The sequence below is a fragment of the Rhinopithecus bieti genome, unplaced genomic scaffold (assembly GCF_001698545.2).
Source record: "Rhinopithecus bieti isolate Rb0 unplaced genomic scaffold, ASM169854v2 scaffold_24306, whole genome shotgun sequence".
NCBI lineage: Eukaryota > Metazoa > Chordata > Mammalia > Primates > Cercopithecidae > Rhinopithecus > Rhinopithecus bieti.
Genome location: NW_016811898.1, coordinates 1,945,188 through 1,958,735, shown reverse-complemented (window position 1 = coordinate 1,958,735; position 13,548 = coordinate 1,945,188). Strand labels below are relative to the sequence as shown.

Below are 13,548 nucleotides of genomic sequence, written 5' to 3'. Positions count from 1 at the left end.
CCATTCTTAGTCTTCACTTTTCCTTTATCATCCTCTGTCCCTGCGACTGTCAGTCAAGATGGGAGTCAGACATGGCTAGGAATTCACTGATTCTAGTTGCCATAGCCCGAAGCCTGTGTCTGTATGTGCCTTACTCCGCCAAGGATGTATGAAGAACAGGGAACCCCAACCAGGCCCCTCAGGACACACCTGGTGCCAGCCAGTGAGGCAGCAGTTGGTTGAAGTCCAGTCATAAGTAGACAAAGCGAGAAGAAAAGAAAATGGAGCGGTGGGGGTAGTGGTTGGGAGAGAGAGTTTTTTCTTCCTGAGGCTTCTTTTGCTAACACTTGTGAAGGAGTAGATGATGAGTGTGGGGAGGGGAGTAGGATGGGCTTGCACAAGTCTCCTCTGCCTAGATACTGACCATGGAGGGTAGAAAGAGAGAAGGGTAGAAAGCACAGAGGAGGCCCACACTGCCACTTGCTCAGGGGTGTGCTCTTCTCACTATTAAATGGAGTCCCAGGCAGATCGCCTGTCACAGATTTCTTCACGATTGTACAGAATGGCCTCCTGGACCAAATACATATATAAGTAGTCAAATAAAGCAAAGTCTCCAGTCCTACATGAGGAACTGTTGCCTCACCAGGAGGGACATGTCCTGTACGAACATCTCTTCAGGCCTATGGCCCCTATCAACCTTCCCATCTACTACTTGAACCCAGACTTTGCTTTCTCTTGGGTACAATTAGTCATTTTTCAGTTAGTCATTCTTTTGCAGGTTTCCAGAATAGGACTTCCTCATCTCAGTTGTGTGCTTTTATTTTCTCAGAAATTGATAGATTTATATATATATACATCATGATGTCTGCAGTAGGCTCTCTAGCTCTGTGTTCCAATGTCAAGCCAGACAGGACTTGGAATCATAGTGCTAGAATTTATATTATAAATTAATTTTACTGCTTTAAAGTGTAATTACATTATTTACTAACCAGAATGAAAATACTGAAATATTTTAACTGCTACACTCATCATGGTGCTTATTAGTTTGAATCTCAGCTCTGAATCTGTGGATGACATGGGACTGGAGTCCAGGATATCTGGTCTCTGTAGTCCTGGCTCTTCTGGTGATTTACTGTATGACTACTTTAGGAATTTTTTGCTTGTAGTCCTTAATTCCAGCACATGGATAGGCTTCAGAGAGTCCATGAATACCAAGAAATTCTACTCAAAATACTGAGTGCCTCTGTGTTTGCCTAGAGAAAGAGAACTCTATTCTATAGAGTTTTTTTTTAAATTAATTAATTAATTAATTTATTTTTTGAGACAGAGTCTCGCTCTGTCGCCCAGGCTGGAGTGCAGTGGCCCTATCTCAGCTCACTGCAAGCTCCGCCTCCCGGGTTCACGCCATTCTCCTGCCTCAGCCTCTGGAGTAGCTGGGACTACAGGCGCCCGCCATCTCGCCCGGCTAGTTTTTTGTATTTTAGTAGAGACGGGGTTTCACCGTGTTAGCCAGGATGGTCTCGATCTTCTGACCTCGTGATCCGCCCGTCTCGGCCTCCCAAAGTGCTGGGATTACAGGCTTGAGCCACCGCGCCCAGCCTTCTGTAGAGTTTTTACCAGATTGTCAAAGGAGTCCATGACACAAACTCATCAGTGCAATAGATGATTCCCTTAGGGTTTCTTTTAGTTCTGACATCTTACTAATCTGAAGCTGAGTTAGCGGTCAGTGTTATTTCTTAGTCACAGGTTTTTTTTGTGTTGCTTTATGTCAGCACTGTGGAAAGCATTTTATATATTTATATAATTAATTTAAATCCCAAAGTTTGAGGTTATCATTGTTGTCTTACTGTTTAGGAACTGAAATTTTCATAGCACTAATCACAGTTGTGCTTATTTGTGAGGTTATTTTCAAATGTTTGTCTCTCCCACTGACCAAGAGCTCTGTGAGTTCAGAGAATAATGTACGTTGACCACTGCTGTAGCCCAACACAAAACATAGCACATTATACGTAGTAGAATCTAAATAAATACTCATTGAATTAATGAATTTAAGTATTTGCTACAAAATTAAGTGCTAGAACCAGGAGTCAAACTTCTATATTTCTATTATAAAATCCAATCTCTTGCCAACACTGCCTCTAGAGTCAGACTTCAGATGTGTGGATTGGGTACTTCTCAGTCTGAAGGTGGCATTTTCTTAGGTGATCTATTAATTATGCCATCAGCATCACTTGGGGTGCTTGTTAAAAACAGATTCCTGGATTCCATTCCATACCTGTTGTCACCAGATCATTAGGGCAGTTTGAGAACCCACCATCTTAGGGAATATTAAAACCAAAATATAGTAACTACTCTAAAAGGTAATGTAGCTCAATTATTATATGCAATACTTTTTTTGACTTTTTGTAGTAATATTTACATAATCAAAATTTTAAATGTGTTTTAAAGTGAATAATTCAGTTGGATTTATGAAAAACTTTTCAGGTTCAGGCAACAGTAGTTGGTTTTCTAGCAGCTGTGGCAGCAATTATATTGGGCTGGATTCCAGAAGGAAAATATTACCTTGATCATTCCATACTTTTGTGCTCTAGCAGTGTGGCAACTGCCTTCATTGCATCTCTTCTGCAGGGTGAGTGAATTTATAAATGTCTACTCTATAGCCTTTTACATTTAAACAGTTTATTTCTTAAGATGACTATTTTTATTTAAATGATACTTGTTATGAAAGCAACAGAAAAAAAACTTATCTACAAACTTAAAAAAATGCCTTAATTATTCCAGATATATTTACATTTTATTATTTATAAACCTTAGTGTACAACAGGCTTTTCTGAGGTTGTCTCCTGACCTTAGATACTCTGTTATAGTTCCCCCAAAATATCAGGAAAACTGTCTAAACATTGATTTGTTTCTGTAAGTTAAATTAATTGGGAAACTCCTTTCTGGACATCATGCAGGGGATTTACTGGCTTGTCACTTGAGTAACAAGTGTTCCAGGAATTCTGGGTTTCAAAAGCTGTCCTCTGTTGAAATTTTTTTGTTTCAGATTTCAAGAAAAATTTCTTCCGTTTCTGTGGCAATACAAATACAACCTTATACTTAAGACAGTATATTGTTGGCTATAGAATTTTCAAGGGCCAGAAGGTTTTAAAAATTAACTACTTTAGAACTTCTATTTTGGTTATTTTTCTTTATATTTATTAGTATGAACTTTACACTAGAGAATTAGCTTATTGTGGAATCAAAATCATAAAGAGTTTGTTCTTTTTATTTTGTAATTGTCATTTTCTTGCCCTTATATCACCAGCAAAGTTTAAAATGGATTATTGTCACATTAGGTGATCATACAATGCAGCTAACTTTTTTGGCTAGGTTCTGGGAATTTAGGGAATCTTATTAAAATTATGACTTGACTTCCAAAATATTTTCAAGCATTTTGTTTTAGTACTTTAATTGTATCGGGGTAGTTTCTTGTCTTTATAAAGAATTACTACAATTGAATAGAGTTAACATTGACCAAAGCAGAGTAAAATCAAGCTATCGAAAATTAAATTTTGCTACAAAAAAAATTATACCATCAGCATGCTAATTTTAGGCTCATTTGCTTCTTCTTTCTTTCTGATTTTATTTCATTTAGAAAGTGTCATTTAAAATTGTTCAGTCTAACAAGTATTTGAAAGCTTTTCAAAACTACCAAAAATTCAGAATTTTAAAATGTATTTGTTTAAAGCTTCTTACTTTGAATAATGTGTGTTCTAATTTTATGATAACCTGACCTTTATAAGCACTTTAGTATATGTAAAGTAGAAACTCTTAGCCATATTTGTAGGTGAGAAAACTTAGGTAAGGTGACTTGTCCAATCTGATCAACTTGTTACCAGTCGAATCAGAACTAAAACACAAGTTTCCTGACTCTTAGCTCTTTCCACTGGACTATGATACATACAAAATGTTTGTTTTCAGCTGAAAAGATATAGATGATACTATGTATAGGAGAACTTCCCATATACATCTTCAAATATGCTTTTTGGAAAAAAATTCTAAGCAATTACATTTTGCTTGATTATTGCATAATGCATTTTTTTTAAAGTTTTCTGCTATAGCTTTTTTTTTTTCAATGATATTATGGGAAAGGTAAGTCTCTAGCAATTTAAAAGCCTCCAGAATACTAAAATGTAAGGCACTTGTTTGATGCAAGACAAAAATTCTGCTTATTAAAATTTTGGCTTTAATAGGTAGAGTAAAAAACACTGGGCTACAGTCATAAGCTATGTGACTTTAGGCAAGAATTTAAGCCCTACTCTATAGGACCTCAGTTTTATTATCTATAAAGTGAGTATGCTGGAACAAAAACATTTAGAGTCATTTTAACTCAAAGTGCAGTGAGATTCTGTTATTTTTTTCTCCACAGCCATATTTAGGCTTTCATATTGATTTGTGGTTAGCACATTTAAAGTTTTCTCTTTACTACATCCTCTTAATGAGTATCTTGGTGTGACAAAATCTACACAATTTAGTGTGAATAAAAATGTTAATAGTTTTATCCCATTTGTATGATTTAAGAAAATTAGAATGTAAAAGTACAAGTACACAGTTAAATTTTCATCTTTTATTCTCTTGTAGGTTTATAGACAGAAACTTCAGGTTTAAAGAATATCTTTTACAAAGACTGTTTCTTGTGTTCTGGCCTTCAGTGTTTTAAAATTTAATTATGTGCTGCTGCTTAATACTTCAACGTCTTTAAATAATAAAACGAAACAAGCATTTCTAGCTGCCATATGTGAACAAATCTAGTTTTGTTGGTCTTCTTCCCAGGTGTTGTACATATACATATGACTCACCTTTTTTTAAATGTTTTCATACTTTTTGAGGGTTAAAATTAAAACCTTTGGATTCATTACACACAAATACATTCTATCTAAGATATACATGTCACTTAATTTGAAATTTTAGCTTTAACATAATTTTAGTAGCTTTCTGGCCTCTAAATGCAACACTGAACTTCTTAAATTTTCTAAGATCCCCACTTGGAGTTTGTTGAAAGGCATTTTGCCAAAGCATTCGAGTAAATGTTTTGTTTGCTTTAGTCAGCTTATCTAAGCGGTCTAACTGGAACTGATTGGCTGTTTGTCTATCCTACACATATTGGTATTTGGAGGATTGATTTTCTTTAAATCATAGCCTAAAAAGCAATGAACATTCTTTCTTCTAGGAATAATAATGGTTGGGGTTATTGTTGGTTCAAAGAAGACTGGTATAAATCCTGATAATGTTGCTACACCCATTGCTGCTAGTTTTGGCGACCTTATAACTCTTGCCATATTGGCTTGGATAAGTCAGGGCTTATACTCCTGTCTTGGTAAGTTGATTTAAAACTAAATATTGTGTGTTGTCTCAAGTCTCTTTAAATAAATATCATTGCAGCAATGCCATGAATCCATGGTAGCCTTCATTTGCATTAGAACTGTTGTTGAGACTGATTAGGATAACTATCATGTGTTTTATACCTGCTATGTGTTATGGTTCCCACTTTTTTTTTCTCATAGAGTTTAAAACTCTGTAAAATAAGGATTATCATCTCTAATTTTAGATGAGAAAACCAAGGATCACAGAAGTTACGTATATTACCCAAGTTTATACAACTGCTAGTAAAAAAGCTGAACACAGGCTTATCATACTTTGTGATTTCTGTCCTTTCCTCTAAATGTACAGCAGCTAGGAGTCAACTTTCAGTGTTCTTTGCCTAGAATCATCTCAGAATATAAGCTTATAAGTGGTACTTAAAACTTACCAATGGAATGTTTTTTCCCCATTAGAAACCCACACCAATAAGTAGCTTCATGGCTACTAACAAAAAGGAAAAAAAATCACCACAAAAATTAGACTGAATGCTGTATAAAGTTGGAGCCTTATATATAATTCCTGATAAATAGTGATAGAATATTTATGGAATCTAATGAGTTGTTTTAATGCAAATTTGTGTTCTGGGTAAATGTAAATGAATATGATCTGTGAGCGTTGATTAAATGCTAAAAGTTCGTTGTGGTTTTATTATTTTTAGATGCCAAATTAAAGAAAACAGGAACTTACAGTAATACAAGAAAAAAACATGAGTATATATGCCAAGCCAGAGGCTAACATTTATTCACATATCCTCACATATGTTCATCAGTTCTATACAGATTTATGGTATACCTTAAAATAAATCTAAAGCATATTTCATTTGAAAAAGTAAGAGTCTCAGATATATGTTCTTGAAATAAAGGACTTTAACCAACCAAAGGCAATAGTTTTCTGTGACCTTGGGAAATACCAAGGAAGCTTCATTTAGTATATAAAATTGCCTTAAGTTATTTAGTGGGTGGCATAAAAACAATATTTAATAAGACTTGGTGTGTATGTTCAAAGAATATTTCTCTCATTTAGAAGATAAAGTTGCATCTACTTTAAGTGAGGTATAAGACAAGAAATGATCAATGGCCTAAATGTAAGCTCTTACTCCCAAAGGTCTTGGCTTTTTTATGTTGTTGTGCAATTTGCAAAGAATGATATATGTTCAAGTATATTAAAGACAACACTTACTCCCTTCCCTCACACTCAAAAAAAAAAAAAGCACAGAAAGGGGGTTATGTTATTAAAGGGATAATCTTAAATCTGCTGTAAATTATATTGTTTGGATGATAAATTGATAATACCTTTTCCTTCTCTAAATTATTATAAAATTTAGAAATAGATGCTGAAGTCAGGGATTGAAATATTAGCTTATGGCTAGTATAGAAAATAATGGCTTAATGTTCTTCTCCTACTCGATTAAACTCACCCACACACTCTCAGCCAGACAGCTGGACAACTTGTAGTCCTCACCCCATAGAAGAAGCTGTTAACTGTATTGGGGAAGAGAGATTGTCACTAATAGGTTGTATCTCAAAAGAGAAAGCTAGTAACAGCCTGAGTTAGGCATGAGTTAGTGCCCCTTTCCCTAGTATTACTAATTAGATAAGTCTCTCCTAATTTGAGGAGGAGGAAAGAGAGAGGAAAATCGGAGTAGAAGAGGATAAAGCGTTCTGTCTCAATATCATTAAAAGGACAGAAATTCTATGGGTTTGCCTAGGAACATAGAGGGTGGGGGTAGGGATGGAGGGCTGGTAGTGGTTCTGGGACAGGTTACCCTATGTACATAAAAAATACAGGTATATTATTTGCAGATTTGGATATTTAAATTACCATTAAGTCATTTATAACACATTTTTCAGCTGCTTGCAAATACCAGATATCTCCTCAGTTAAAGACAGTGGTAAGAAAGTAAGAGAGAGAATGCCATTGAAGAATGTTATCATTATAAACATGACAATTGTTATAATGTTACAGACTTAAGTACTATGAGATTCCAGAAGATAAACAACTATTGAGGAAAATAAGGCACCTGACCTTTACAATTTAATTTAATTAAGTAATTAATTTTTGAGACAGAGTCTCGCTCTGTCACCCAGGCTGGAGTGCAGTGGTGTGATCTTGGCTCACTGCGACCTCTGCCTCCAGGGTTCAAGTGACAGTTATGCCTCAGCCTCCCGAGTAACTGGGACTACAGGCACACGCCACCATGCCTGGCTGATTTTTTTCATATTTTTAGTAGAGATGGGGTTTCACCGCGTTGCCCAAACTGGTCTCAAACTCCTGAGCTCAGGCAATCCGCCCGCCTTGGCCTCCCAAAGTGCCAGGATTACAGGCGCGAACTACCCTGCCCCACCTAAAATTTTATTTTTTTTAATTATACAAGGGATAAACTCTCCTTTTAAAAGACTTAATCATAATGTGTTGCCATCTAAAGCTTTCAATATTTTGAATGTTATATAGTGGTGCATTAATAATTTAACTAGATCAAGAAATAAAAAAGTAAAATGGAATGTTACTATCACAGATCATGATTTTGAAAAATAATGTTACTAAATATTGCTTAGGATTTTCTAATCCTTGTCTTCTGAAAGTTGGCTCAAAGTAATTCAAGATAAATGAACTAAAATAGTCTTTTACGTTTTTTCTGTATCATTGATTCCCCTAAAGAAATATTTTTTAATGTGTTACAGATCAATCCCATAGTTAATTTAAGAGTTAAAGGTATTTCTAGTGTCTGTGTTCAGATTGCTAAAGTGTCTGCTCTGTGAGCACTAGGGGGCCTCATAAGAACAGCAGTTGGATGCCTTATATTTGTATTCTGAATACCAAGATTAGGAACAGACACATTTAAATTCCAAGACCCCATTCATCCTGCTGAGAAGCTTCACTTTTGGAAACCAAGTTTATTTCCTGAACTATATTGAAAACACTTAGCAGTTTTTAGAGATAAAAAGAGGATTTTATAATAGCGGTAGGCTTTAGTTATAGAGGCCATGTATTATATAGTGCTCAAAGAAGTGGGCATTAAGAAAAGTCTTATGGGCTCAATTCATCAAGAAGATATAACAAATTGTTAATATATATGCACATAATATCAGAGCACCAAAATATATCCATGATCAATTATTAACAGATATGAAGGGGGAAATCATAAGACAATAGTAGTAGGGGACTTCAGTACCCCACTTTCAACACTGGAGAGATCATCCAGACAGAAAATCAATTAGGAAACATTGGACTTGAACTATGCTTTAGACCAAATGGACCTAGCAGATATATACAAAACATTCCATCCAACAGCAGTAGAATACACATTCTTTTCAAGTGCACATGGAACATTATCCAGGATAGATCATATGTTAGGCCACAAAACAAGTCTTAACAAAGAAGACTTTAAGAAGATTGAAATTTAAGAAGACTGAAATCATATCAAGTATCTTTTATGATCAAGTTGTATGAAACTAGGAATCAGTAATAGGAAAAAAACTGGAAAATTCAAAAACATGTGGAAATTAAACATCACGCTCCTGAACAACCAAGAGGTCAAAGAAGAAATCCAAAGGAAAATTTAAAAAATATATCTAGACAAATGAAAATGGAAACAACATACCAAAACCTAAGGGACACAGCAAAAGCAGTTCTAAGAGGGAAGTTTATAGCGATAAACACTTGCATTTAGAAAGAAGAAAGATCTCCAATAAACAACCTAATGTTACACCTCAAGGAACTAGAAAAAAAAAAGAATAAAGTAAACCCAAAGTTAGCAGAAGGAAGGAGATAATAAAGACCAGAGCAGAAATAAACCAAATAGAGAATAAACCAAAAACTAAAGAATACATTAACAAAACTTAGTTGGCTCTTCTAACAAATAAGAGTGACAAAGCCTTAGCTAGACTAAGAAAAAAAAAGAGGAGACTGAAATTAAAAAATCAGAAATAAAAGTGGAGACCTCAGAAATAAAAAATCACTAGAGACGATTATGAATAATTTTAAGCCAACAAATTAGATAACCTAGAGGAAATGGATAAATTCTTAGAAACATATACCTGCCAAAATTGAATGAGGAAGAAATAGAAAGCCTGAACAGACCAATAACAAATAGAGTTATTAAAGTAGTAACTAAAAGCCTCCCAACAAAGAAAAGCCCAGGACCAGATGGCTTCATGGCTGAATTCTACCAAGCATTCAAATAATTAGTACCAATTCTTATCTTCCAAAAACAGAACTAGAGGAAATACTTCCAAACTCATTTATTTTTATTTTTACTTTTATTTTCAGAGATGGGGGTCTTGTTCTGTTACCCAGGCTGGAGTACAGTGGCATTATAGCTCCCTGCAGCCTTGAACTCCTGGGCTCAAGTAGTCCTCCCACCTCAGCCTCCCAAGTATCAGGAACTACAAGTGCATACAACCATGCCTGGCTAATTTTTAAATATTTTCTTGGAGACAGGGTCTCACTATGTTGTCTAGTTTGGTCTCAAACTCATGGCCTCAAACAATCCTTCTGCCTCAGCCTCCTGAGTTACTGCAATTACAGGTGTGAGCCACTGCACCCAGCCCAGACCCATTTTATAAGGTCAGCATCACCTGATACCAATTTTCCAGACAAAGACACCACAAGAAAACAAAACTAGTGAGGTGTGGTGGCACATACCAGTAGTTCCAGCTACTCTGGAGGCTGAGATGGGAGGATCACTTGAGCCTGGGAGTTGGAGTCCTGCCTTGGCAACATAGTGAGACCCCCATCTCTAAAACAGAAAGACAAAAACAGCCTAAACAACAACAACAAAAGAAATGAAAACTGTAGGCCAATATTTCTGATGAACACAGCTTCAAAAATCTTCAATAAATTTTAGCAAACTGAGTTCAACAATACATAAAGAATATTATACATCATGACCAAGTGGGATTCATCCCTGGGATGCAAGTATGGTTTAACATACAGCACACTGTGTAAAATAAAATATCTAGAAATAAATTTTAAAAAGGAGGTGAAATATCTCTACAATAAAAACTATCAAACATTAATGAAATAAATTGAAGAAGACACAAATAAATAGAAAGGTAGTCCATGTTTATGGATTGGAAGAATTAGTATCATCCATACTACCCAAAGCAATATATAGGTTCAATGCAATTCCTATCAAAATTTCGATGGCATTCTTCACAGAAATAGAAAAAAGAATTCTAACATTCATATGGAACCACAAAAGACCCTGAATAGCCAAAGCAATCTTAGGAAAAACAAAGCTGGATGCATCACACTTCCTGATTTCAAATTATGTCACAAAGTTATAGTAATCAAAGCAGTTTAGTATTGGCATGGGAACAGACAGTGGAACAGGATAGAGAGCCCGAAAGTAAACCCAAGTATATACAGTCAAATACATTTTAACGAAAAATAAAATAAAATAAAAAATAAATTTTAACAAGGGCACCAAGAAGACACAATTGGGAAAGAATAGTCTCTTCAATGAATGGTGTTGGGAAAAATGGATATCCACATGCAAAAGAATGAAACTGGACCTTTTTTTACACATACACAGAAATAGTTACCTTACACAACTAAAAATAGGCCGGGCGCGGTGGCTCAAGCCTGTAATCCCAGCGCTTTGGGAGGCCGAGACGCGGATCCACGAGGCAGAAGACGAGAACATCCTGGCCCTAAAATGGTGAAACCCCGTCTCTACAAAATACAAAAAACTACCGGGAGGTGGCCCGGGCGCCTGTAGTTCCCAGCTACTCGGAGGCTGAGGCAGGAGAAGCGAAACCTGCGGGAGGCGGAGCTTGCAGTGAGCTGAGATCCGGCCACTGCACTCCAGCCCGGCGACAGAAGTGCGAGACTCCGTCTCAAAAAAAAAAAAAAAAAAAAAAAAAAATTGGTTAAAGACCTAAACATAAGACCTGAAGCCATGTAACTCCTAGTAGAAAACATGGGAGAAAAGCTCCTTGACATTGTCTTTGGCAATGATTTTTTGGATATCACATCAAAAACTCAGGCAACATTTGGCTGGGCATGGTCACTCACGCCTGTAATCTCAGCACTTTGGGAGGGTGAGGCAGGCAGATCACAAGGTCAGGAGATTGAGACCATCCTGGCTAACATGGTGAAACCCCGTCTCTACTAAAAATACAAAAAAATTAGCCGGGCGGGGTGGTGGGCGCCTGTAGTCCCAGCTACTCGGGAGGCTGAGGCAGGAGAATGGTGTGAACCCAGGAGGCGGAGCTTGTACTAAGCCAAGATTGCACCACTGTACTCCAGCCTGGGCAACAGAGCAAGACTCTGTCTTAAAAAACAAAAAACACACACAAAAAAACCAACAACAACAACAAAAAAAACAAAAAAAACCTCAGGCAACAAAAGCAAAAATAAGTGAGACTACACCAAATTTAAAAGTTACACAGCAAAAGAAACAATCCACAAAGTGAAAAGGAAAAGGCATCCTATGGATTGGGAGAAGATATTTGTGAACCATATATTTGATAAAGAGTTAATATCCAAACTATATAAGGAGCTCACATAACTCAGTAACAAAAACACATAACCCAATTAAAAACTGGGCAAAGGACCTGAGTAGACAATTCCCTCAAGTACACATAAAAATGACGAACAAGTATATTAAAAGGTACTCAATGTCACTAATCATCAGAGAAAAGCAAACCAAAACTGAAATGAGATAATCATTTCACATCTGTTAGAATGGCTATTATCAATAAGACAAAAGATGACAAGTGTTGGCAAGGATGTGGAGAAAGGCAAATCCTTGTACACTGTTGGTAGAAATGTAAATTCATGCAGTTTTATGGAAAACAGTATGGAGGTTTCTCAAAAAATTAAAAATAGAACTGCTACATGACTCAGCAATCTCCCTTTTGGGTATATATCCAAAGGAAATGAAATCAGCCCTTCACAGAGATATTTGCACTCCCATGTTCATTGCAGCATTATTTACAGTTGCCCAGATACGGAAACAACCTAAATGTTCCTGATGGATAAGTAAATAACAAAATTGTAGTATATATACAATGGAATATTGTTCAGTCTTAAAAAAGGAGAATCTGCCATTTGCAACATGAATGAACCTGGAAGACATTATGTCAAGTGAAATAAGCCAGATGCCAAAGTAAAAATACTGCATGATCTCACTTATATAGAGAATCTTTAAAAATATGTCAGATACATAGGAACCAAGAGTAGAATGGTAGTTACAGGGAATGGGGGTTAGGGTGGAGGTGAGGCAGGAAATGGGGAGATGTAGATCAAAGAGTACAAAGTTGCAGTTATGTAGGATGAATAAATCTAGAGATCCAATGAATGTATGAAATGAGGACTATAGTAATATTGTATTATAACTAGAAGTTTGCCAAGACAGTAGGCTTTAGATGTAATTACCACAAAAAGGTGGAAAGGGGTTAAATATCTGAGATGATGGATGTTAAATCTAGTTACTTGACTCTAGTAACCACTTAACTATATAACTAACCATATAATTATGTATGTATGTCTATGAAAACATCAAGTTGTACACCTTAAGTATGTATAAAAAAAAAGAAAAAAGTCTTATTCAACTACTTAGAATTCTGGGTATTCTGAAATGACTGAATACCCCCTCATGTCCTGTTAGCTTTCGTACATACACTAAGACTCTCTGCATCCATGCAATTCAATGTGTGCTACTTTTCTTTCTTTCTTTCTTTCTTTTTTTTTTTCTTTTTTTGGAGACAGAGTCTCAGCCTCCCAAGTATCTGGGATTACCGCTGCCCACCACCACTCCTGGCTAATTTTTGTATTTTAGTAGAGATGGGGTTTTGCCGTGTTGTCCAGGCTGGTCTTGAACTCCTGACCTCAAGTGGTCCACTCGTGGCGACCTCCCAAAGTGCTGGGATTACAGGTGTGAGCCACCACGCCCAGCTAATGTGTGCTACCTTTCTTTTGCTTCTGCTGAAATTTGCTGATTTCTGATATCTGAAGTAAATACGCAATTTTCCCCCTTTTCCTCTCCACTCCTCCAAAAAAGAATAAAACAAGTCTAAAGCTTTGTTTACCCCAATTGACTTTATTTTTTGTAGTCATCCTGAGTAACTCTTTATTGCTTACTGAACAAAGTTAAAGTTTTTAGCCTGGTATTTAGGCCTTGCGGAATCAGTTGGAAACTTACCTTCTCAAGCTTCTGCC

At 36.2% G+C, this 13,548-nt stretch overlaps 1 protein-coding gene across 7 annotated transcripts in view; it reads left to right on the top strand.

Moving 5' to 3' along the window:
• Positions 1-13,548, top strand: part of SLC41A2 (solute carrier family 41 member 2) — a 147,433-nt gene that overhangs the window by 63,356 nt on the left and 70,529 nt on the right. For 6 of the 7 annotated variants that reach the window (XM_017895325.1, XM_017895327.1, XM_017895329.1 and 3 more), the window contains 2 exons: positions 2,464-2,608; positions 5,192-5,338. In XM_017895325.1, the coding sequence (XP_017750814.1) occupies positions 2,464-2,608; positions 5,192-5,338 (292 nt within the window). The remainder of the gene's footprint in view (positions 1-2,463; positions 2,609-5,191; positions 5,339-13,548) is intronic. The other variant, XM_017895330.1, reaches the window with a different exon arrangement.